This window comes from Pseudorca crassidens, chromosome 3, assembly GCF_039906515.1.
Source record: "Pseudorca crassidens isolate mPseCra1 chromosome 3, mPseCra1.hap1, whole genome shotgun sequence".
NCBI classification, from domain to species: Eukaryota; Metazoa; Chordata; class Mammalia; order Artiodactyla; family Delphinidae; genus Pseudorca; species Pseudorca crassidens.
Window position 1 is genome coordinate 172,414,496 of NC_090298.1, and position 23,528 is coordinate 172,438,023.

General features: G+C 51.5%; 1 protein-coding gene across 1 annotated transcript in view; it reads left to right on the top strand.

The window, feature by feature from the left end:
• SPMAP2 (sperm microtubule associated protein 2) overlaps positions 1–22,393 on the top strand; it is a 29,741-nt gene extending 7,348 nt beyond the window's left edge. The window contains 11 exon segments of the mRNA XM_067730277.1: positions 2,082–2,208; positions 7,827–7,990; positions 8,865–8,981; positions 9,105–9,176; positions 9,674–9,735; positions 10,360–10,429; positions 12,066–12,183; positions 14,606–14,765; positions 21,800–21,946; positions 21,981–22,047; positions 22,321–22,393. Coding sequence (XP_067586378.1) covers positions 2,082–2,208; positions 7,827–7,990; positions 8,865–8,981; positions 9,105–9,176; positions 9,674–9,735; positions 10,360–10,429; positions 12,066–12,183; positions 14,606–14,765; positions 21,800–21,946; positions 21,981–22,047; positions 22,321–22,393 — 1,177 coding nt within the window.
• The last annotated feature ends 1,135 nt before the right edge of the window (positions 22,394–23,528 follow it).

A 23,528-nucleotide genomic window follows, 5' to 3' on the forward strand; every position in this document is an offset into this window, starting at 1 on the left:
TAGTTGATTTACAATGTTGTGTTAGTTTCTGCTGTGCAGCAAAGTGACTCAGTTATACACAGATATTCTTTTTCATGTTCTTCTCCATTATGGTTTATCAAAAGATATTGAACATGGTTCCCTGTGCTATACTGTAGGACCTTGTTGTTTATCCAGCCTATATATAATAGTTTACATCTGCTAATCCCAAACTACCAATTCATCCCTCCCCCACCCCCTCCCCCTTGGCAACCGCAAGTCTGTTCTCTATGCCTGTGAGTCTGTTTCTGTTTCGTAGACAAGTTCCTTTGTGTATATGTGACCGTCTCTTATTCCATCCACTCATTCATACTGTAAAGAACACCCACGAATAAGAACGTCATCAGTAACTTCCCCATCTACAATCCCCACAGGCAACACTGTCCTGAATCCTTTACACGGTCGCTGTTCTCTCCCTCTTAAGAGCCCATCACGTGCACATGCGCGTACGTGGACGTGCTCTTTCCCCTCAGCTTTGCTCCTGAGCTGTGTCTGTGCTGCTCTGTGGCCATGGCTCGTTCATGGTCCCTGCTGTACAGGATCCCGCTTCTCAGGCCACCAGTCTCCCATCCGCTCGCCTGTGAGCGGGGTCCTGGGCTGTTTTCCACTCTTTCCCACTACGAATGGGGCTGGTCTGAGCAGCCTTGCTCGGGTCTCCTGATGGATGTGCTGGGATCAGTTCAGGAGTGAAATTGCTGGGCGTTAGGGCAGACCAGTGTTCAACCTGATGAGATGATGCCAAATTGGTTTCCAAAGCCGGACCAAATCGCTCATTGATCCACATCCTCTCCAACATTTGAATGGTTGGCCTTTAACATTTCTGCCAGTTGAATGGATGTGAAATGTGACCTTACTAGTCTCTGTCTTCACTTCCCTGACACCAGGCACCTGCTCCTTTTTAAAAATAATTAATTAATTAATTAATTAATTAATTTTTGGCTGTGTTGGGTCTTCGTTGCTGCGCACGGGCTTTCTCTAGCTGTGGCGAGTAGGGGCTACTCTTCGTTGCAGTGTGCGGGCTTCTCATTGCGGTGGCTTCTCTTGTTGTGGAGCACGGGCTTTAGGCGCGCGGGCTTCAGTGGTTGTGGCTCGTGGGCTCTAGAGCACGGGCTCAGTAGTTGTGGCTCACGGGCTTAGTTGCTCCGCAGCATGTGGGATCTTCCCGGGCCAGGGCTCGAACCCGTGTCCCCTGCCTTGGCAGGTGGACCCCCAACCATTGCGCCACCAGGGAAGTCCCTGTTGTATTTTTTCGATTTCACCTACAAGTGTTATCATATGGTATTTGTCTTTCTTTGTCTGACTTACTTCACTTAGCATAATACCCTCCACGTCCATCCACGTTGTTGAAAATGGCAAGATTTCATTCTTTTTAAATGACTGGGTAGTATTTCGTAGTACATATGTACCACATCTTCTTTATCCGTTCATATGTTGATGGACGCTTAGGTTGCTTCCATGTCTTGGCTATTGTAAATAGTGCTGCTATGAACATTGGGGTGCACGTATCTTGTTTTTTTCTCTTTTTCAACATTATATTGTGCACAATTTCAAACACATACAAAAGTAAAAGGAAACCATATTGCGTTGTAAACATCAATCTTGTTTCCTCTGTACTTGTAGCCTTCTCTTACCCATGTATCCTCCACTGCTTTTGAAGCACATTCTAGGCTTTCTCTTGACGAGATCTTTCATTGGATCCAGTGATAACTTAAAGAAACTGTTATTCATTGAGCACGTACTGTGTGCCAGGTGCTTTGCACCTGTGGCCTCATGCACACCTGAAGACTCTGGGGGAGGGGTTGGGGCTCAGAGCAGCAGTGGGAGAAAGGGGGTTGGTTGTGATCCAAAAGGCCGGGCCCTGGGAGGGCCAACCCTCCCCGCTTCATGAGGGGCTGGGCTTCTCGCCTGTTCTTCCTGGGCTGAGCTCTGAGAAGCCTGTGTCCATCCCCCTGTCCCATGCCAAGCGGTCAGTGGGGCTGAGGCCAGCAAGCTGGGGCGGGAGTGCTGATGGGTCGGCAGAGTCGGGGTCGCGGCTCACTTGTGTTGCCCCCTCGTCACGGCAGGCGGAAGCCCCAGCTGCAGGAGCCGCTGAAGCTGCCCGCCTTCACGCGGGTAACCTCCACGGGCACCGTGCTGAGCCACGTGGGCTGCACCATCCTGGGCATGAACACGGCGCAGCTGTACATGAAGGTCCCAGGCAGCCAAACCTATCTTTGTGAATTAGTGATTTTTTCTGGATATATACCCAGGAGTGGGATTGCTGGATCGTATGGTAACTCTATATTTAGTTTTTTAAGGAACCTCCATACTGTTCTCCACAGTGGCTGCACCAATTTAAATTCTCGCCAACAGTGTAGGAGGCTTCCCTTTTCTCCACACCCTCTCCAGAATTTGTTATTTGTAGACTTTTTGATGATGGGAATTCTGACAGGTGTGAGGTGATACCTCATTGTAGTTTTCATTTGCATTTCCCTGATGATTAATGATGTTGAGTGTCTTTTCATGTGTCTGTTGGCCATCGGTATGTCTTCTTTGGAAAAAATGTCTATTCAGGTCTTCTGCCCATTTTTTAATCAAAATTTTTTTTTTTTTTTTTTTTTGCGGTACGCAGGCCTCTCACCGTTGTGGCCTCTCCCGTTGTGGAGCACAGGCTCCGGACACACAGGCTCAGCGGCCATGGCTCACGGGCCCAGCCGCTCCGCGGCATGTGGGATCTTCCTGGACCAGGGCACGAATCCGCGTCCCCTGCATCGGCAGGCGGACTCTCAACCACTGTGCCACCAGGGAAGCCCCCCACCCAATTTTTTTTTCTTGACGTTGAGGTTTTTGTTAGTTTGCTTTTTCTTAATTCCTTGATTTCCTTTTTTTTAATTGAATTATACTTGATTTACAATGTTGTGTTAGTTTCAGGTGTGTAGTAAAGTGATTCAGTTCTATATATATATATATATATATATATATATATATATACCCTTTTTCAGATTCTTTTTCATTGTAGGTTATTACAAGATAATGAATATAGTTCCCTGTGCGATACACTAGGCACTTGTTGTTCATCTGTTTTATATATAGTAGTTTGTATCTGCTAATCCCAAATTCCTAATTTATCCCTCCTCCACCCCATTTCTCCTTTGGCCATAAGTTTGTTTTCTATGTCTGGGAGTCTATTTCGGTTTTGTAAATAAGTTCATTTGTGTCACATTTAGATTCCACATATCAGTGATATCATATGGTATTTGTATTTCTCTGTCTGACTTACTTAGTATGATAATCTCTAGGTCCATCCATGTTGCTGCAAATGGCATTATTTCATTATTTTTTATGGCTGAGTAATACTCCACTGTATATATGTGCCACATCTTCTTTATCCATTCATCTGTTGATGGACACTAAGGTTGCTTCCACGTATTGGCTACTGTAAATAGTGCTGCTAGATGTTGACTTGTATGAGCTGTTTATATATGTTGGATATTAACCCCTTATCGGTCATATCATTTGCAAATATTTTCTCTCATTCGGTAGTCTGCGTTTTCATTTTGTGGATGGTTTCCTTTGCTATGCAAAAGATTTTAAGTTGAATTAGGTTCCATTTGTTTATTTTTGCTTTTGTTTCCTTTGCTTTAGGAGACAAATCCAAAAAAATATTGTTGAGATTTATGTCAAAGAGTGTCCTGCCTGTGTTTTCTGGTTTCTCCTCTTACATTTAGGTCTTAAAGGTCTTAAACTCCCTTTTGAGTTTGTTTTAGTGTTTGGTGTTAGAGAATCTTCCAATTTCATTCTTTGACATGTACCACTCCGTGAAGAGACTGTCTTTTCTCCTTTGTATGTTCTTGCCTCCTTTGTTGTAGATTAATTGACCAGTTAATTAATTGCGTGGGTTTATTTCTGGGCTTTCTGTGCTGTTCCCTTGATCTATGTGTCTGTTTTTGTGCCACGTGTCTAGATTTTTCATTTTATTGTCTTTTGATGATCAGAAGAAGTAAAATTTAGCACGGTCATTTATGATTAACATTTTTTTTTTTTTTTTTTTTGCGGTGCGCGGGCCTCTCACTGTTGTGGCCTCTCCCGTTGCAGAGCACAGGCTCCGGACGCGCAGGCTCAGCGGCCATGGCTCACGGGCCCAGCCGCTCCGCGGCATGTGGGATCTTCCCGGACCGGGGCACGAACCCGTGTCCCCTGCATCGGCAGGCAGACTCTCAACCACTGCGCCACCAGGGAAGCCCTGATTAGCATTTTTGTGTCTTGTTCAATAAAAACCCTTTCCTACCCCAAGGACAGAAAGATGGCTACCTTAATTTCTTTCCATAAGTTTTAAAGTTTCGTTTTGGCCTTTAAATCCTGAATTGATTTAGAGTTGCTTTGGAGTGTAGTGTGAGGTAAGTGTGGTGGAAAGAATAGCGGTCCCCAAAGAAGCACCCATCTTAATATCTAGCCCCTGGGAACCTGTCACCTTCTATGGCCAAAGGGATGCAGACGGTGAGGCGGGCAGACTAGCCTGGTGACCCAGGTGGGCAGAACTTAATCCTGTGGGTCCTTAAAAGCTGAGACCCTCTCCCGGCTGTGGTCAGAGAAGTGAGAAGAGAGTCTAAACATGAAGAGACAGGCCTTGTCTTGAATATGGAGGAAGGGGTCTGGGCTGAGACATGAGGGGGAGTCTAGATGCCGTGAGCAGCCCTCCGTTGACAGCCAGGAGGAAACAGGGACCCAGTCCCGGTACTGCGAGGAACCGAACTCTGCCGACCCCCAAGGGGGCAGGGGACTGGTCCTCTGGAGCCTCAGGAAGGAGCCAGCCCCACCCAGTGAGACCCATCTTGGACATCTGACCTCCAGAACTGTCAGATGTTACATCCCTCCCGTTTGAGCCTCTAAGTTTGTGGTGATTCGTAGGCAGCAGTAGAAGAGGAATTCAGAGGGATCCCGTCTTATTTTCTGCTGTCTGCGTGCCCCGGGCCCAGCACCTGCAGTGAGATGTCTCCCAGCTGCTGCCCCTGTTCTCTTTCCATCCAAGTTCCAAATGCCCGTCAGCCTGTGCTAGTGCCCCTTCATTTTCTGCCCAGTGACTCTCAGCTCCTGGACTGTGATCTTCCTTGCTTCTTTACTTATCTGAGCAGCAGAAATGGACCCTGGCTCTCCTTCAAGGGCTGGCAGAGCTCTGGCCCCTGGAACGCCCTCTCCTGACCCCATATGAGCGCCTGGCTGGAAAGAGGGATGTGGGGCTACGGTGAAGCCACACCCTGCCCCTCCTATGTGACTGTGGGGGGGGGAGGCCACGTCTCAGCCTCCCTGGAGCCCAGTGCCCAGTCTGCACCCCGGGCTGTGACCAGTCCCCTCTCCTGGGGTTGTCATGGGGACAAATGCACTGCCCGATGGGCTCCCTCGTGCAGGATGGCAGACGTGGTCGCAGCTCGCCGGAAGTGGGTCTAGTGAGCCATCTCGTAGCTAAGTGGCCTTGATTGTTTTAGTGTCTTCTTAAAAAGATTTTTATCGGAGTCTAGTTGATTTACAGTGTTGTGTTAGTTTCTGCTGTGCAGCAAAGTGACTCAGTTATACATATACACATATCCACTCTTTTTGAGATTCTTTTCCCGTATAGCTTATTACAGAGTGTTGAGTGCAGTTCCCCCTGTGCTATATATTAGGTCCTTCCTAGTTATCTATTTTATATACAGGACCTTGTTTTTTATAAGCGGCTTCACTTTTGAACAAAGATTTTGTATGGGACTTTGCAGTGATGACGGATCTCTCTGGTTGCAACAACGTGGAACTTATCTTTTTGTGAGTCACTGCGTGCCAGGTGAGGGTTTAGGGCACTTCACAACGATGGGATTTCTCGAGGATCTCCCAGATTGGACCAGACGCTCTCTAAGGCCTTCCTGTCTGGGACCCGCACAGAGGTGATGGCAAGGCCACACCCAGGGGCAAAGCATCAGGGGCACGGGGGTCTTAAATGATGCACAGGGCACAACCACACAGAGGGTTTGGGGGATGTGGTCCTGTGATGCCCTGAGGGGGTTTCCCAAAGGCTAGATCCCGGGATGGGGGGGTGGGAGTTGGGGCGGTGAGGACCAAGCAACTATCCTAACAATCACTTTCTCACTTTTTTTTTCTTCTTTTTTTTGGCCGCATGGCTTGCAGGACCTTAGCTCCCTGACTAAGGATCGAACCCAGGCCCTGACAGTGAAAGCGCTGAGTCCTAACCACTGGACCACCAGGGAATTCCCATGATCACCTTCTTCTGACCATGCGAGACAGCCTATTTTGGACACCAGCTATCGCTGAAGTTACCTCTCACGAGATGCTGGGGCTGGAAGGGTATGTATCAGGGCGCTTGTGGCTGCGGGGAACAGAAAGCCCAGCTACAACTACTCAGCCTTCGGAGAATTATTTGTGTCAAGGAACAGGAAGCCCAGACACAGAAGGCTCCGGGGTCGCCAAGTCGATGATCTTTCAGCTCACGTCCTTAGACTAGCAGGTCTCATGGTCACGATGGAACAGGGAAGAACAAATCTGACTCCACGTTAGAGCTGTTTTGCTTTAACCTTTGTGCCCTGTTGCCTGTGCTTAGTCATGCTGGCTCTGCGCCTTTTGTACAAGAATGTTGCCTGTAGCCTGAAATATGCAGGACAGCCCTTGTCTCAGGGCTCTGACCTTTAAGAGCCCATTCATAGGGAGATAAAAAGTGCAGGACAGAGAATAACATTTGTCTTGCTGGAGGTTTACAGGAACATCATGACCAGCTTCAAGAACAAAGGATTCCAGCACCACAAAGCCTGCAACAACCTACCACGCCCCTCCCACACCTTGCCTTCAAAAAGGCTTTGCTGAAACCCTTCGGGAAGTTCAGCGTTTTGGAGGCACTAGCACCCGTCTCCTTGCTCGGCCCTCTGATAAACCTTTCTCTGCTCCGAACTCTGATGTTACGGTTTGCTTGGCCTCCCTGTGCGTCGGCCACGTGGACTTGTGTCTGGTAGCAAGATGACTGCCTGTGCTCTAGACATCACACACAGTCCCAGCAATAACCAAGAAGAAGACACAGGGTCTCTTCTTCCCGTCTCGAGAGAGGACACCATCCCTCAAAGCCCCTGCAGACCTCCTCTCAGGTCCCATTCCTGAGCCAGTCCCGGGGAAGAGGTGGGACCCCTGGTGAACTGTCACACCCAGCACTGACTCCCCCATGTGAACACAAACAAGTCCTTTACTAAGAAGAAACGTAGGGTGGAGCTGGGTGTGTGCCCCAGCACCGAGCCCTGTTCCCAGGGTAACTGCTCACTCAGCAGCCCTTCCCCGAGAGCCCTCCCAGGCCCCGGGACACCAGTGAATGGGGCACTCACAGCCCCTGGCCTGGGAAGGCGACTTGCTACAAGGCTGTGCCAAACACCATGGAGAAGTCAAATCAGTGCCGAGATGCAGGAAGACCCAGGAATGGGGCTGCCTTCCCGAGGAGGAGCCCCCAGGATGTGTGCGGGCAGAGGCACTGACAAGTGCAAAGGCCCTGAGGTAGGTTCATGTTTAGGGAGCAGGAAAGCAGAGCGGCAGGAGGGGAGCGGGCAGGCTGAGGTTGGAGGGGTGGGCGGCCCCACGAGGGGTGCCCACCGCCTCAGATGCGTGGGCATGGAATGTAGGCTGAGAATGTGGGCGGGCCGTGCTCCTGTTGCCAGGTGACCACAGACAACAAGAGCAAAGCTGCAGGGCTGGGAAGGGCCCAGCACATGGGGGACCACCAGTAAAGCTCGCTCTACAGCCACCGCATGTCAGAGGCCAAGGACCAGCCAGAAAGGGGGCAGGATGACGGCACCCTGGGCCTCCAGGGCCCCACGTATGAGAACCGAGGGCCCAGGGTCCAGGGACCCCAAACTCCCCCTGAGGAGGTGACTGGGGAAGAATTCGTGGACGCCCAGAACCCGGAGGAGGCCTTCGCGGAGCTGGAGAGAGTGCTGGAGAAAGACGCGGAGGAGGGCGTGCCTGAGATGAGGTGGGCAGGAGAAGCGGGCGCCCAGGCTGGGGTGGGCGGGGGTGGCCCTGGGCGTGGCTGCACTGGCCTGGGTGCTCACTCTAGGGGTGAAGTTGTCAGCAGCTCGCTGCTCTGAGGAGGAAGGCGGCAAACGGCCCCTGTCCAGGTGGCAGGGGGGTCGTCGTGGAAAACCCTATGCAAACGCCAGCTTTGGAGGTGGCAGTTGAGAGGTCGTGAGCCCTCCATCCGACAGAAAGAAAAAGAAATGGGGGAGAGTCTCCCAACCCCCAAAGCTGAAACCAATGCAAGTACCATACATTGCCAGAAACGCTTTCGGTGGCCAGGAGGACACCCGGAAAACCGCGGGTGCTCCCTCTAGGGAGGGACCCCGTGCCCTAGTGTGTGCATGGGTTCCTCGGCTGGAACCCCTCGCCTCCTGGTCCTGGGTAAGCACGCGTCCCCTCAGGCACTGCAGAGGGGCCTTTGCCCTCCCGGCACAGTGACGGAGCTCGTGTGATGAGCGCACAGGGTGCTGTGTGATGTGGCTGGTGGGGCAGGGGACGTGTGCCGCGTAGAGGGCGGCGCTGCGCATAGGCGGGGCTCGGGGAGGGGTCCAAGCCGGGACAGGAGACTGGATGTCTTGGTGCTCTGGGGGCTTCCTGGGGGCACTGTCCATGGCTCAGCATCCCCTCTGTGGCCCTGCAGGCGGGAGCAGGTCTCTGTTCCATTTCACAAAGGAGGGAACCGAGGGCACTGGCTGGTGGCAAAGCTAGGATTTCAGATCAGGTCTTCATGGTGCCAGGGCTCTCCTCCAGAGGGCGGGGCGAGAGCACAAGGATGGTTCTACCCCGCCGGGGGAGCAAGGGCTCTGGCCTCAGCGTCCACCTTCCCTCAGCCGGCTGTCCACCTCCCAGAGGACCCCTGGCACCTCCGTGGGCTGGGAGAGGAGGAAGAAGAGGCGGCTGTTGGAGTTGGTGAAACCCAAGACCAACTGGCAAGTCTTGAAAGACAGGTGAGGTGTTGGGCGGCCTGGATGGGGGGGTCTGAGAGGGGCACGGTGCCCTCGGCAGCCTCTGGGTACCGGCCGAACCAGCGGGTCCCTGCGCAGAGGCGGGCGGGGCCCTGTCTCTCGCAGGATGGGGTGCTGCTGCAGGGGCTACGCCTAGATCTCCCCCCACATGAGGAACCTGCAGTTCTGTGTCTACTGGTGAGTCCCGCCCCCCCGCTGCCCACATCGTTGGGAAGGGGGGCCTTCACCGGAACCACCCTTCCTCTCCTGGGATAGGGCTGGGGGAAGGACTCTGCACTGGGGGCGCCGCCCCAGGATTCCCAGCTCTACCTGGAGCTCTGGACCCAGCCCCCGGCTTGAGATGGGTCTGCTCCTAGACGCCGGGCCGCTTCTCAGTTGCGCCTGTTTTTTTCCAGCTCCCTCCTTCTCTGAGCACCAGCCTTGCTCAGAATAACCTACACTCTCTGTGCTTCTAAGACTTTTCTCCCGCGTCCGTGTGTCCCTCTCTGACCTGCCTCTGCTGCCCATCTACTTACTCTCTCCTTTCTTCCCCCTGGAAGCTCTCCCTCCCTCGCCCTCCAGCTGCCCCTCTCCCCGCTGTCTGTGTTATGGGGTGTCCTGAGTTCTGCTGAATGGGGCGCAGACCGCTGGGACCCTGGCTTCCCTCACGCTGAGCCCCACTGGGTGTGTTCCAGGCCATCTGTGTACTGGACAGAGAGGTTTCTTGAGGATACCACCCTCACCATCACGGTGCCCAGTAGGTTGACCTGCCTAACCCTAACTCTAACCCTAACTCCTTCTCCGCGGGGGGGGGGGGGGGGGCATCAGGGGGAGGGGGGCTGGCCAGGCGCCTGCGGCCGGGTCACCCCCATCTCACCGTGACCTGCATCTGGCTCTGTTTGGGGAGACCGAGGGGCCTCCCAGCCCAACCCTCCCAGGGGTCCCTGCGGGACTGCCCCTCCCCCATCTCCCAGGAGCGCCTCCACCCCCAGTCTTCCAGGGGTCTCCTCTCTGGAGTCTGTCCCCAAGCTGGGGGCTGGTCCTGGTGGGGGAGGGGTGGGGGGCAAGCTCTCCAGGGGAAATCACAGTTTGCATCTCAGTCAAAGTGGGGTCAGTACTAGAAAACTCATTTCTGGAGAGCCGCTCAGGGTGAGTTCTCTCTTGGGTTTAGAATCCCCTGCAGTGAGCACGGAGGCCCCTGGAGCCCAGGCCCGTCCTGCAGAGGAGCCTGAGCCCCCGTTCCCCCCGACCCCTGTGTGCCCCGCGGTCCCCTGGTGAGGGTGTCTGCTGTGAGCTGTCCCTTGTGTGAAGCTGGATTCAGGAGGAGGGAAGCCCTCGGGGAGGGGCAGGTTTCCAGGGAGCTGTTTCCCCTTTTGTGCAGAGGTGTCCCGCCGGTTGGCGGAGCTGGCCCGACCTAAGAGGTTCTACTCAGAGTATTACAACAACAACAGGTAGGGGGCGGCCGGGCAGGGACCCCTTTTCCTCGGGGCTTGCAGGGGAGGGTCCAGGTCCTGGGACCAGGAGACCCATTCACGCCGGCCAGGCAGTGAGCCTTTGAAGCTCAGCTACCCAGACAGGACGCAGGAGGCTCTCAGGGCTGCAGGGCAGGTGCTGGTGTCGCTCTGGGCAGCTGGCGGTTGTGAGACTGATGGTTTTAGGCGCCTGCCTCCTGGCACGATTCTGTCTCAGTTCTTGCGCCTTCCGCCCATGCTGATGTGGGATCTGGTGTTATTAGACACAGACTGGTTTCCTATCTCACGCATGTGTGGAAAGGAAAACATGCCCGAGAGCCCCACTCACCCATGTTGACAGGCTCCAGCCACCGTTTCTGTGGCCGTCATTGTGACCACAACTTCTCACCTTAATGCTGGTTGGAGCGTAATCTGGAGGCATTTCTGTGTGACCTGTAATCTGGGGTGGCCTCTGCGATCTGTAATCTGCAGGGTGACCTCTGTGTGATCTGTAATCTGGGGTGGCCTCTGTGATCTGTAATCTGCAGGGTGACCTCTGTGTGATCTGTAATCTGGGAGGGTGACCTCTGTGTGACCTGTAATCTGGGGTGGCCTCTGTCATCTGTAATCTGGGGTGACCTCTGTGTGATCTGTAATCTGGGGTGACCTCTGTGTGATCTGTAATCTGGGGGGGTGACCTCTGTGTGACTTGTAATCTGGGGTGACCTCTGTGTGATCTGTAATCTGGGGTGACCTCTGTGTGATCTGTAATCTGGGGGGGTGACCTCTGTGTGACTTGTAATCTGGGGTGACCTCTGTGTGACCTGTAATCTGGGGGGTGACCTCTGTGTGATCTGTAATCTGGGGGGTGACCTCTGTGTGATCTGTGATCTGGAATGACCTCTGTGTGACCTGTAATCTGGGGTGACCTTTGTGTGACCTGTAATCTGGGGCATGACCTCTGTGTGGCCTGTAATCTGGGGGGTGACCTCTGTGCGGCCTGTAATCTGGGGGGTGACTTCTGTGATCTGTAATCTGGGGTGACCTCTGTGCGGCCTGTAATCTGGGGGGTGACTTCTGTGATCTGTAATCTGGGGTGACCTCTGTGTGATCTGTAATCTGGGGTGACCTCTGTGCGGCCTGTAATCTGGGGTGACCTCTGTGTAAACCGCCTCATGGAGCACAGCCAGTCATGGATGGCCCCGGGCCTTCTGGTCGGGCTGACAGCATTTATCCACTGCATTCCAGCCTCAGAGATGTGAAAATAAGAGTCTGCCTCGGCTCAGTGAAATACGGCTGTTTCTGGGGCGGAGGCGGAGCCGAGACCCGATTTTAGGAGGTGGGGTGGTGGCAGGGCTGACTTTCATCCCTTCGATCCACCTCCTGACCCCAGCCTGATGGTGGGAGTAGGGGAGACGGCTGGGAGGGGACTACCAGGGAGAGGGTCGCTCCATCCTTGAGAATAGGGGGCTCTGTTAGGGATTCTTTTAGGAACTCCTCTTGGAGGTATTTTGAAAACCCTGCACTGCACCAGGCTCTCCCTGAGCCCCAGAGTCAGAGAGGAATCGTATATACACAAGCACACAGACATGGCCCCGGGCGGTGGGTTAGGGTCTCAGGCCTGACTCTCCCTTAGGACCACCCCCATCTGGCCCATTCCCCGGTCCACCTTGGAGTACCAAGCGTCCGACCGCCTGCGGGAACTTGCCACCCCGAAGGTCCGGAGTAACATCTGGAGTATACACATGTCTGAGGTGGGTGCCCTTCTCCCCCTGGAGCTCCCCAGCTCCCCGCCGGGGGCTCAGCGGCTCCGGAAGGACAAGAGGCAACAGACGTGTGACTGCTTCCCTGAACCATCAGGAGTCACCGGGCTTTGTTCAAGAAAAGGCGTTACTTTCCTGCCCCGGGCCTTGAAGGCAGTGCAGGGACCGCCCTCCGCTGCCTGTCAGCTCGGAGGGGAGCCGGAGCAGGGTGGCCGGACAACGGCGGTTCAGAGGTGACAGCGGAGTTCTCCTCCAGTTGAGGCTCTCCCCCCGCCCCGCCCCCCGCTCAGGCCCGACTCCGCCCCAGCGGCCCGCAGCTACCCTCCGGCACCTGCGCGCTGCCCCGCCCTGGGCCAGCAGCACGGAGTCCCGCTCCCCTGGGAGGGGCCGCCGTGGGGGCGTCTCGCACCCACCGAAGGACACGTGCTTGTTTCTGGGTTTTGGTTCCCGCACACACGGCTGCCGTGAGAATCTGGGTCTCTGTGGGATACGTTGCCGTATCTCCAGGGTCAACACCCAGAAGCGGGGTCCTGGCCAGGAGGCCTGTCCGACTTTATCAGAGACTGACCACCTGCTCCCACAGTGGCCGCCCCGTCTGGCACCGTGTGTCCATTTGCTGGTTTGTCCGTTTATTCCTTTACGGCCGGCCGCCCCGTCAGGTGTGCGGTGGGACGGCCTTGTGGTTTAATGTGCGTTGGATCCGCGTCTTTTCATGTGGTTGTTTGACAGAACCCCAACTTGGACACTTTTACAACTAAATGCAGACAACACACTGCTTCTCCCAGAAACTCTTCATGTGGATTTCTAACAGGCGAGGGTAGTTTAAAACCCCTAACAACAAAGGTCCCACTGAAAGAATTTAACAATAATACCTTAGTGTCCAAATACCCAGTCCATGTTCCGTTTCCCCAGTTGTCTCAAAAAAAGGCTTCAGGGCTTCCCTGGTGGCGCAGTGGTTGGGAGTCCGCCTTCCGTTGCAGGGGACACGGGTTCGTGCCCCGGTCTGGGAAGATCCCACATGCCGCGGAGCGGCTGGGCCCGTGAGCCATGGCCGCTGAGCCTGTGCGTCCGGAGCCTGTGCTCCACAACGGGAGAGGCCACAACAGTGAGAGGCCCGCGTACCGCAAAAAAAAAAAAAAAAGCTTCAGCAGTCAGTTTGGTTGGATCGGCATCCGGGGGAGGGTCTGGCCCCACCTCTTACCTGGAGACGTACCTGCTGTTTTCCCGGACCGTGCCTTGCCTTTGCCAGTTTAGCCTTCGAGTCCTTCTGTGCTCCAACACCCTCTGTGGCTCCCCAGTGCCCCGTGAAAACCAGCAGGATGGGGCCTTCTCCATCCCTACTACCCCATGTGCCCCCTGTTGGACTAAATGCAGGTCCCTCAACAAGCCCCTGGGCTTTGGCATGTGCAGCTGGGCATGTTCCTGCCCAGGCTGGTGGGGCCCCCATCCGACACCCCTTCTTGCTCCTTCCCAGCCCCTTTCACATGTGCTCTGGATGGGCTGTCATCCTTCCCTTAAACGTGAGCTCCCTGAGGACATGTGTCCGTGTCTGCTGTGGCCTTACTGCAGAGCTGGCCTTGCCCCGAGCAGGGCACGAAGCGGTCGTCGATATTCTTCGAATGCATGGATACGTGACTGTTTCCCTGCCTGTCACCCCTGCAGACGGGGGGCCCCTTGAGGGCAGGACCGCAGGCTGACTCAACCGCCTCATCTGGTGACCTGAGCTGTGGGGGCCGTCCGGGTGGGCAGAGAAGGGGGGGAAGAAAGGAGAGGGGACAGAGGGGGTGGTTGAGAGGGGCGTGAAATTGTAAGCGCCAGGACGTCTTTGACAGGAGTATAGTGTCTGTGATTTCTCAGCAGGACACTTTCAGGAGGAAAGAGACTCATCTTTCAGTCTCCCTAGAGAACATTACAGCCAATCCTCTGCCTCTGGGCAGTCTCCTACCCAAAGTGCACCCAGCAGAGAGCTTTTGTAAAACATTAAATGTTACACACACACTAAGTGCTTGTACAATTCACCCTCCTACCAACCACGTATCGGGATCTCTCTCCTCCCACCTTCCTGCCAGAGCTTGATAACGCCAGACTTTTTCACTTTTGCCAAATTTGTTGGCATGGAGTGATAGTTGGCTGTTTTAATTTACACTTCCCTGGCACACAGAGAGGATTATTGATCCTTTGGGTTTACTTTCCTGCACGATTAACTCAGTTTCCTATTGATTTTTCATGTTATTGATTTAGAGAAGCTCTTTATTTATGATGGCTACTACTAATCCTTTGCTGAACACACTGCAAACTAACTTCTTCCCAGTCAGTCTTTTGTCTTTCAGTGTTGCCTTCAGGGTCTTTCTGAACCAGGGGCCATGAGGAATCATGGGCTGCTTTACTCCTTCCCCTCTAATTCTGTTTCTAGGTGTCCCAAGTGTCCAGGGCAGCCCGGATGGCCACCCCCAGTCTGAGGATCATCCAGCTGGCAAAGCCCAGGGCTCCAGCCGCCCTGCGGGAAGAGTGGGACCCCATGCCAAAACCCAAGCCACACGTGTCAGACTATAACCGTCTCCTTCACCTGGCCAGTAAGCAGGTCCCCGGGGATTCGGCATCTTATGAAGCAGCCTTCCCCACTGGACGCGGGCGGGGGCAGCCAGTCAACTTGGACCTGCTTCTGCCAGATTTGTGCTTCCCTAGCTCCACCTGCACTGCAGACCAGCTGTCCAGGTCCCTGTGGGCAGTTCATCTGTGGCCTGCATGGCCTCCCTGGGGGCTGGCAGAGGGAATCGCTCCCTCTGGGTGGGGGGGGCGGTTTGTGGGTCTCCCAGCACAGCAAGTGGGTGCAGAAGGGAAACTTGGGGTGCAGGGCCAGGGCCAAAAGAACCAAGCTGGGGCACAAGGGCTCTTTACATGATGTTGGCCTGACTCTCTTCCTGTCCTTTATTTTATTTATTTTTTTATACAGCAGGTTCTTATTAGTCATCCATTTTATACACATCAGTGTATACATGTCAATCCCGATCGTCCAATTCAGCACACACACACCCCCCGCGGCTTTCCCCTTTGGTGTCCGTACGTTTGTTCTCTACATCTGTGTCTCAACTCCTGCCCTGCAAAACGGTTCATCTGTACCATTTTTCTAGGTTCCACATACCTGCATTAATATACGATATTTGTTTTTCTCTTTCTGACCTACTTCACTCTGTATGACAGTCTCTAGATCCATCCACGTCTCTACAAATGACCCAATTTCATTCCTTTTTATGGCTGAGTAATATTCCATTGTATATATGTACCACAACTTCTTTATCCATTAGTCTGTCGATGGGCATTTAGGTTGCTTCCATGACCTGGCTATTGTAAATAGTGCTGCAGTGAACATTGGGTTGCGTGCGTCTTTTTTTTTTTTTGCGGTACGCGGGCCTCTCACTGTTGTGGCCTCTCCCGTTGTGGAGCACAGGCTCCAGACACACAGGCTCAGCGGCCATGGCTCACGGGCCCAGCCGCTCCGTGGCATGTGGGACCTTCCCAGACCAGGGCTCGAACCCGTGTCCCCTGCATTGGCAGGCAGATTCTCAACCACTGTGCCACCAGGGAAGTGCCCTGTTGGTATCATCTTTAATTTCTTTCATCAGTGTCTTATAGTTTTCTGCATACAGGTCTTTTGTCTCCCTAGGTAGGTTTATTCCTAGGTATTTTATTCTTTTTGTTGCAATGGTAAATGGGAGTGTTTCCTTAATTTCTCTTTCAGAGTTTTCATCATTAGTGTATAGGAATGCAAGAGATTTCTGTGCATTAATTTTGTATCCTGTAACTTTACCAAATTCATTGATTAGCTCTAGTAGTTTTCTGGTAGCATCTTTAGGATTCTCTAGGTATAGTGTCATGTCATCTGCAAACAGGGAGTTTTACTTCTTTTCCAATTTGTATTCCTTTTATTTCTTTTTCTTCTCTGACTGCCTTGGCTAGGACTTCCAAAACTATGTTGAATAATAGTGGTGAGAGTGGACATCCTTGTCTTGTTCCTGATCTTAGAGGAAATGCTTTTCACCATTGAGAACGATGTTGGCTGTGGGTTTGTCATATATGGCCTTTATTATGTTGAGGTAGGTTCCCTCTATGCCCACTTTCTGGAGAGTTTTTATCATAAATGGGTGTTGAATTTTGTCAACAGCTTTTTCTCTATCTATTGAGATGATCATATGGTTTTTCTTCTTCAATTTGTTAATGTGGTGTATCACAGTGATTGATTTGCATATATTGAAGAATCCTTGCACCCCTGGGATAAATCCCACTTGATCATGGTGTATGGTCCTTTTAAAGTGTTGTCGGATTCTGTTTGCTAGTATTTTGTTGAGGATTTTTGCATCTATATTCATCAGTGATATTGGTCTGTAATTTTCTTTTTTTGTAGTATCTTTGGTTTTGATATCAGGGTGATGGTGGCCTCATAGAATGTGTTTGGGAGTGTTCCTTCCTCTGCAATTTTTTGGAAGAGTTTGAGAAGGATGGGTGTTAGCTCTTCTCTAAATGTTTGATACTATTCACCTGTGAAGCCATCTGGTCCTGGACTTTTGTTTGTTGGCAGATTTTTAATCACAGTTTCAATTTCATTCCTTGTGATTGGTCAGTTCATATTTTCTATTTTTTCCTGGTTCAGTCTTGGAAGGTTATACCTTTCTAAGAATTTGTCCATTTCTTCCAGGTTGTCCATTTTATAGGCATAGCGTTGCTTGTAGTAGTCTCTTAGGATGCTTTGTATTTCTGCGGTGCCCGTTGTAACTTCTTTTTCATTTCTAATTCTATTGATTTGAGTCTTCTCCCTCTTTTTCTTGTTGAGTCTGGCTAGTGGTTTATCAATTTTGTTTATCTTCTCAAAGAACCAGCTTTTAGTTTTATTGATCTTTGCTATTGTTTTCTTTGTTTCTATTTCATTTATTTCTGTTCTGATCTTTATGACTTCTTTCCTTCTGCTAACTTTGGGTTTTGTTTGTTCTTCTTTCTCTAGTTGCTTTAGGTTTAAGGTTAGGTTGTTTATTTGAGATTTTTCTTGTTTCTTGAGGTAGGCTTGTATAGCTATAAACTTCCCTCTTAGAACTGCTTTTGCTGCATCCCATAGGTTTTGGAGCGTCGTGTTTTCACTGTCATGTGTCTCTAGGTGTTTTTTGATTTCCTCTTTGATTTCTTCAGTGATCTCTTGGTTATTTAGTAACGTATTGTTTAGCCTCCATGTGTTTGTGTTTTTTACGTTTTTTTCCCCTGTAATTGATTTCTAATGTCATACTGTTGTGGTCAGAAAAGATGCTTGATATGATTTCAATTTTCTTAAATTTACTGAGGCTTGATTTGTGACCCAAGATGTGATCTATCCATGCGCACTTGAGAAGAAAGTGTAATCTGCTGTTTTTGGATGGAATGTCCTATAAATATCAATTAAATCTATCTGGTCTATTGTGTCATTTAAAGCTTCTGTTTCCTTATTTATTTTCATTTTGGATGATCTGTCCATTGGTGTAAGTGAGGTGTTAAAGTCCCCCACTATTAGTGTGTTACCGTCGATTTCCTCTTTTAGAGCTGTTAGCAGTTGCCTTATGTATTGAGATGCTCCTATGTTGGGTGCATATATATTTATAATTGTTATATCTTCTTGGATTGATCCCTTGATCATTATGTAGTGTCCTTCCTTGTCTCTTGTAACATTCTTATTTTAAAGTCTATTTTATCTGATATGAGTATTGCTACTCCAGCTTTCTTTTGATTTCCATTTGCATGGAATATCTTTTTCCATCCCCTTGCTTTCAGTCTGTATGTGTCCCTAGGTCTGAAGTGGGTCTCTTGTAGACAGCATATGTATGGGTTATGTTTTTGTATCTATTCAGCAAGCCTGTGTCTTTTGGTTGGAGCATTTAATCCATTCACGTTTAAGGTAATTATCGATATGTATGTTCCTATGACCATTTTCTTAATTGTTTTGGGTTTGTTTTTGGAGGTCCTTTGCTTCTCTTGTGTTTCCCACTTAGAGAAGTTCCTTTAGCGTTTGTTGTAGAGCTGGTTTGGTGGTGCTGAATTCTCTTAGCTTTTGCTTGTCTGTAAAGCTTTTGATTTCTCCATCGAATCTGAATGAGATGCTTGCCAGGTAGAGTAATCTTGGTTGTAGGTTCTTCCCTTTCATCACTTGAAGTATATCATGCCACTCCCTCTGTCTTGTAGAGTTTCTGCTGAGAAATGAGCTGTTAACCTTATGGGGATTCCCTTGTATGTTGTCATTTTTCCCTTGCTGCTTTCAATAATTTTTCTTTGTCTTTAATTTTTGCCAACTTGATTACTATGTGTCTCGGCATGTTTCTCCTTGGATTTTTCCTGTATGGGACTCGCTGTGCTTCCTGGACTTGGGTGGCTATTTCCTTTCGCATGTTAGGGAAGTTTTCGACTATAATCTCTTCAAATATTTTCTCTGGTCCTTTCTCTCTCTCTTCTCCTTCTGGGACCCCTATAATGCGAATGTTGTTGCGTTTAATGTTGCCCCGGAGGTCTCTTAGGCTGTCTTCATTTCTTTTCATTCTTTTTTCTTTATTCTGTTCCGCAGCAGTGAATTCCACCATTCTGTCTTCCAGGTCACTTATCCGTTCTTCTGCCTCAGTTATTCTGCTATTGATTCCTTCTAGTGTAGTTTTCATTTCAGTTATTGTATTGTTCATCTCTGTTTGTTTGTTCTTTAATTCTTCCAGGTCTTTGTTAAACATTTCTTGCGTCTTCTCAATCTTTGCCTCCATTCTTTTTCTGAGGTCCTGGATCATCTTCACTATCATTATTCTGAATTCTTTTTCTGGAAGGTTGTCTATCTCTACTCCATTTAGTTGTTTTTCTGGGGTTTTATCTTGTTCCTTCATCTGGTACATAGCCCTCTGCCTTTTCATCTTGTCTATCTTTCTGTGAATGTGGTTTTTGTTCCACAGGCTGCAGGATTGTAGTTCTTCTTGCTTCTGCTGTCTGCCCTCTGGTCCGGCCCGCAGTCCCCAGGACTGTCGCGGCTTCGGCTGCTGGGGGCCCTCCAGAGCCGGCAACCTCAGTGAGGCCGCCCTCCCCTCGGGCTCCAGGGCAGTTCAGTGACGGTGGAGGGAAGAGACCCCGAGCCAGGAGTTCCAGCTCTGTGGAAATGCGGGCTGCATTCTGGGCCTCTTCCTGTCCTTTAAAACAAAGGACATACCTGGTTCCCCCACAACAAAAGTAAAATGCACTAATTGTAGAGAGTTTGAAAAATGCAGAAGAGCATGAAGAAAGGAATCTTGCCACCCAAAGTAGTCAGAGGCTTAGGAAAATTCGCTGTGTATCCCCGGCTCCTGGCACGTGGTCACCAGAGAGCTTGATTGGCTGTTTTGGTATAATCTGCTGTGTCCTATTTTCTCCGTTTCCTGTTTCCTTTTTTTTTTTGCGGGGGAGGTGGTTATTGATTTGCAGCAGCTCTTTATATAAGATGATCACTCACCCTATGTCGAGCACGTTGCAAAATAACTTCTTCCCAGTCTTTTTTCTTTCGAGCTTGCTTGTGGGATCTTTTGTTTGTTTGTTTATTCATTCATTCGTCTGTTCCCTTAATATTTGTTTAAGTATTTGTTGAATTTGTTATGACTGGTTAAATGAACAGAAACACAAATACACACGCACTTCTCTCTCAAACCATCTTGTCTCACACACATATGCATGAACACACACGTCTGGAATATAATAAGCACGTGTACATTTGTACCTACACACGCGTGTATATTCATCCAGGCTTCAGGAGCACATATCAATGCACATCCGTGTGTGTATGGATAAAACTGGTATAGGGCTGTGTTTTTCAAACCGCAGACTTCCACCCACTGATGGTTGTGACCAGCATTTAAGAAGTGAAGTGAGGATACATGCAGTGCAGGGGCCACGTGGGGTGGGCACTGGTCCATGCCGTTTTGCATTTGTGGGTACTGTGTGGCCGTGGACCAGTCACACTCTCAGGCTGTGACCGGAAGATTTTCGGAGCCCAGATGTTACAACAAAGGGAAAGCCCCTGAGTCTCCCTGAGGACTCCCAGAAAGGTGGGCTCTGGGCAGGTCCTCCCGAGGTCCCCCAGCCCCTCCCTTTTGGGGGCCCCAGCACATGTCACCTGCCCAGGAGTTGTAGTCCAGCCTGAGGCTGGTGGAAGGGCCCCCCTTCTTTGCACCGAGGGCCTCTCCCCCGAGCTGTGGGTTGTCTGCTGACTAGGGGGAGGGCCCTTTTGCGATTGCAAGGTGTTGGAGCAAAGAGGAGTTTGGAAAGGCAGCCCTCAAAACCGAGGGGCCCAAAGTTAAGGCGGTGGTCACCGGTGGCCACCAGCGGTCACCTCTCTCCTGGTCCCCATGCAGGCCATGCCCCGTGGCTCCCACCGTGGAGGAAGGGGTGGCGGAGAGGTGGCGAAGGGGGCTGAGCAGGAGAAGGGCCGGGGGTCCCGGCAGGTGAACGGAGGGGGCTGGCTGAGCCACAGGTCTGCTCTGAGAGCTGTCTGTCCGCGACTAAAGTGGAATGAAAGCCAATCCGTCCATTGATTTAAGTCAATGAACAGATTTTATTAAAATTAAACAACGATAAAAGTCCAGCCCATATCGGGTACTGATCCCATGTGGCTGGTGGGGCCCTGTGGAGAGGGCCCAGCTGGGGCTGCCTGAGCCCCTTCCTCACCCCCAGTCCCCAGGGTACCTTTTTCTGCTCCCTCTGAGTCCCCCATCTGGGACCCATGGCCATTTGAAATATTTTTTCTTTACAGTTCACCCTTTCACAGTGCACAATTCAATATTTTCCAGTATGTTCACAGAGCTGTGCACCCACCACCACAATCAGTTTTATTTTATATTATTTATGTCATTTAAAAAATCGTATATATTTTTTTAAATTTATTTTTTATTCAAGTATAGCTGATTTACAGTGTTGTTAATTTCTGCTGTACACCAAATGACTCAGTTATACACATATATATATTCGTTTTCATATTCTTTTCCATTACGGTTTATCACAGGATATTGAATATAGTTCCCTGTGCTCTATAGTAAGACCTTGTTGTTTATCCATCCTATATATAATAGTTTGCATCTGCTAATCCCAAACTTCCAATCCATCCCTCCCCCTCTCCACCTCCCCCTTGGCAACGACAAGTCTGTTCTCTTATGTCCCACACAGTCGATTTTAGAACACTCCATCCCCAAAAGTGAAGCCCCGTCCCCATGAGCAGTCACCCCCATCCCCTCCCCAAGCCCCTGACAACCAGGAACCCACTCTCTGTCTGTGGACTGGCCTGTTCTGGACGTTTCCCATCAATGGAATCACACACCGTGTGTCCTTCTGTGTCTGGTTTCTCCCACTGCATCGTGTCCTCAAGGTCCATCCATGTGGTAGCGAGTGTCAGGGCTTCACCCCTTTTCATGGCTGAGTGATGCTCCCATGTGTGGAGGGACATGTTTGTTTATCCATCATCTGTTGACAGACAGGCCATTAAACTTGGGAGCTCTGACCCAGAAGGCTGATCTCTGCGGGGCGAGGCGGGGGTGGTGGTGGCTGCATGCCCCAGGCTCCGGCTTCTGACACCACCCCCTTCTTCCGCCCTCTCCAGTGCCCAAGCCCCAGTCGGACAAGTGTGTTTCTGACCGAGACGCACGCTGGGAGGTGCTGGAGGCCACCAAGAAGGCGGTGGCCAGTCCCCGCATCGTCTCCCTGGCCAAACCCAAAGGGCGGAGGGACCTGAGCGAGGACTACGACCCCTACCGCATCTCTCCAGCCTCCCTGGTGGCTCGTGCGTCCCCTCGCCTGCAAGAGCTTGCCACCCCCAAGAGCATCACCAAAAAAGCATGAGCAGCCCAGGTCTGGCCCCTCAGCCCGTTCCCAGTAAACACCCAAGTGCAGCTTGACCATGTGTGTGGCTCTGATCACTTTGGCCTGGAGCCGGGAGGGCAGCGGGGGCCCGGAGGAGACAGTAATAATAATGTTTATGTTTGCATCTAACCTGCAATCCTACAGCCCTTTTTCCCCAGTCACGTTCCCCTGGCGTCGCCAGCCCCTCGAGTGGCAGACTCCACGCTCTCCCACGTCAGAATTTTCCCTCTGAACCACTTCTGTCCCAACTTGCTTATCCAGCCGCATCCTGGGCGTCCACAGCCCCTCAAACTCAGTGACCTCCGTAAGAAACCAGCTGATGCCTGCTGCATGATGATGATCTTTGCAGTGACCCGACGGGGGGACTCTCAGTGTCACCCCTGTGCTGAGGTGGAGGCTGAGGGACACAGAGTATGTGAAAGACCCACCAGAGTTTCCCACGGCAGCTGGGACAACTCACCATGAACCGGGGGCTGAAAACCACACAGATGGGTTCTCTGACAGTCCTGGAGGTCAGGAGTCCGGCTCGGGTCTCACGGGGCTAAATCCAGGCGTGGGCAGGGCTGGTTCCTCCAGAGGCTCCAACGGAGCATCGGTTCCCGCCTTTTCCAGCTTCTAGAGGCGCCGCATCCCTGGCTCACGGCCCCCCCTGCATCCTCACAGCCAGCAGCGCAGCGTCTCCCGTCTCTCTCTGCCTCTGACCCTCCCGCCTCCCTCTTATAAGGACCCTGGGATGACGCTGGACGTCTCGGGGAATCCAGGGTCATCCCCGTCTCAGGAGCCTTAACTTAATCCCAGCTGCAAAGTCCCCTCTACCCTGTGAGGCGACACATCCGCAGGGCCCAGGAAGGACGTGGGTGTCTTTGGGGGCTCTTATTCTGCTGAGCACAGTGGGAGAGAGATCTTTTCTGTCTCTGCAACCCTAGAGAAAGTCTCGTTTATCTCTGGCTCTGGCTGGACCACTTGGGGACTGATTGCTGGGTCCTGAGGGTGTGATGATGTACTGACAGCCCCTCACATCTCTCAGAGCCCAGCAAGCATCAGGTCCCGAGCCACGATCTGAGATCCAGTTATTCCCAGACTCTTTGAGGACGTGGGTCCAATATCACTACACATCCTTCTAAGAGGGAGGCCAAGGAAATTGTGTGACACCAAAGCCACCCGCCGTGCTCCAGCCTGAAGAGGGAGGAGTGCAACCCTGAAAGGACCCACGGTCTCCTCTTGGGGCCTCGGGAGAGAGCGAGGCCCTGCTGACACCGTGATTTCTGCCCCCCAGATAATGAGGGTGTGTTGTATTAGCTACTGGATTTGTGGTGATTTGCCTCAGCAGAAGGAGGAAACCAGTGCAGATTAGAAATCTTAGAGGTTCCGTCTTTAGACGCTGGGTGACTGCAGTGCTGGCCAACACTGCATGTCCACCAGTGGGGGATGGTCAACCTTAGGGACCTTGCAAGACAAGACAAAACAAA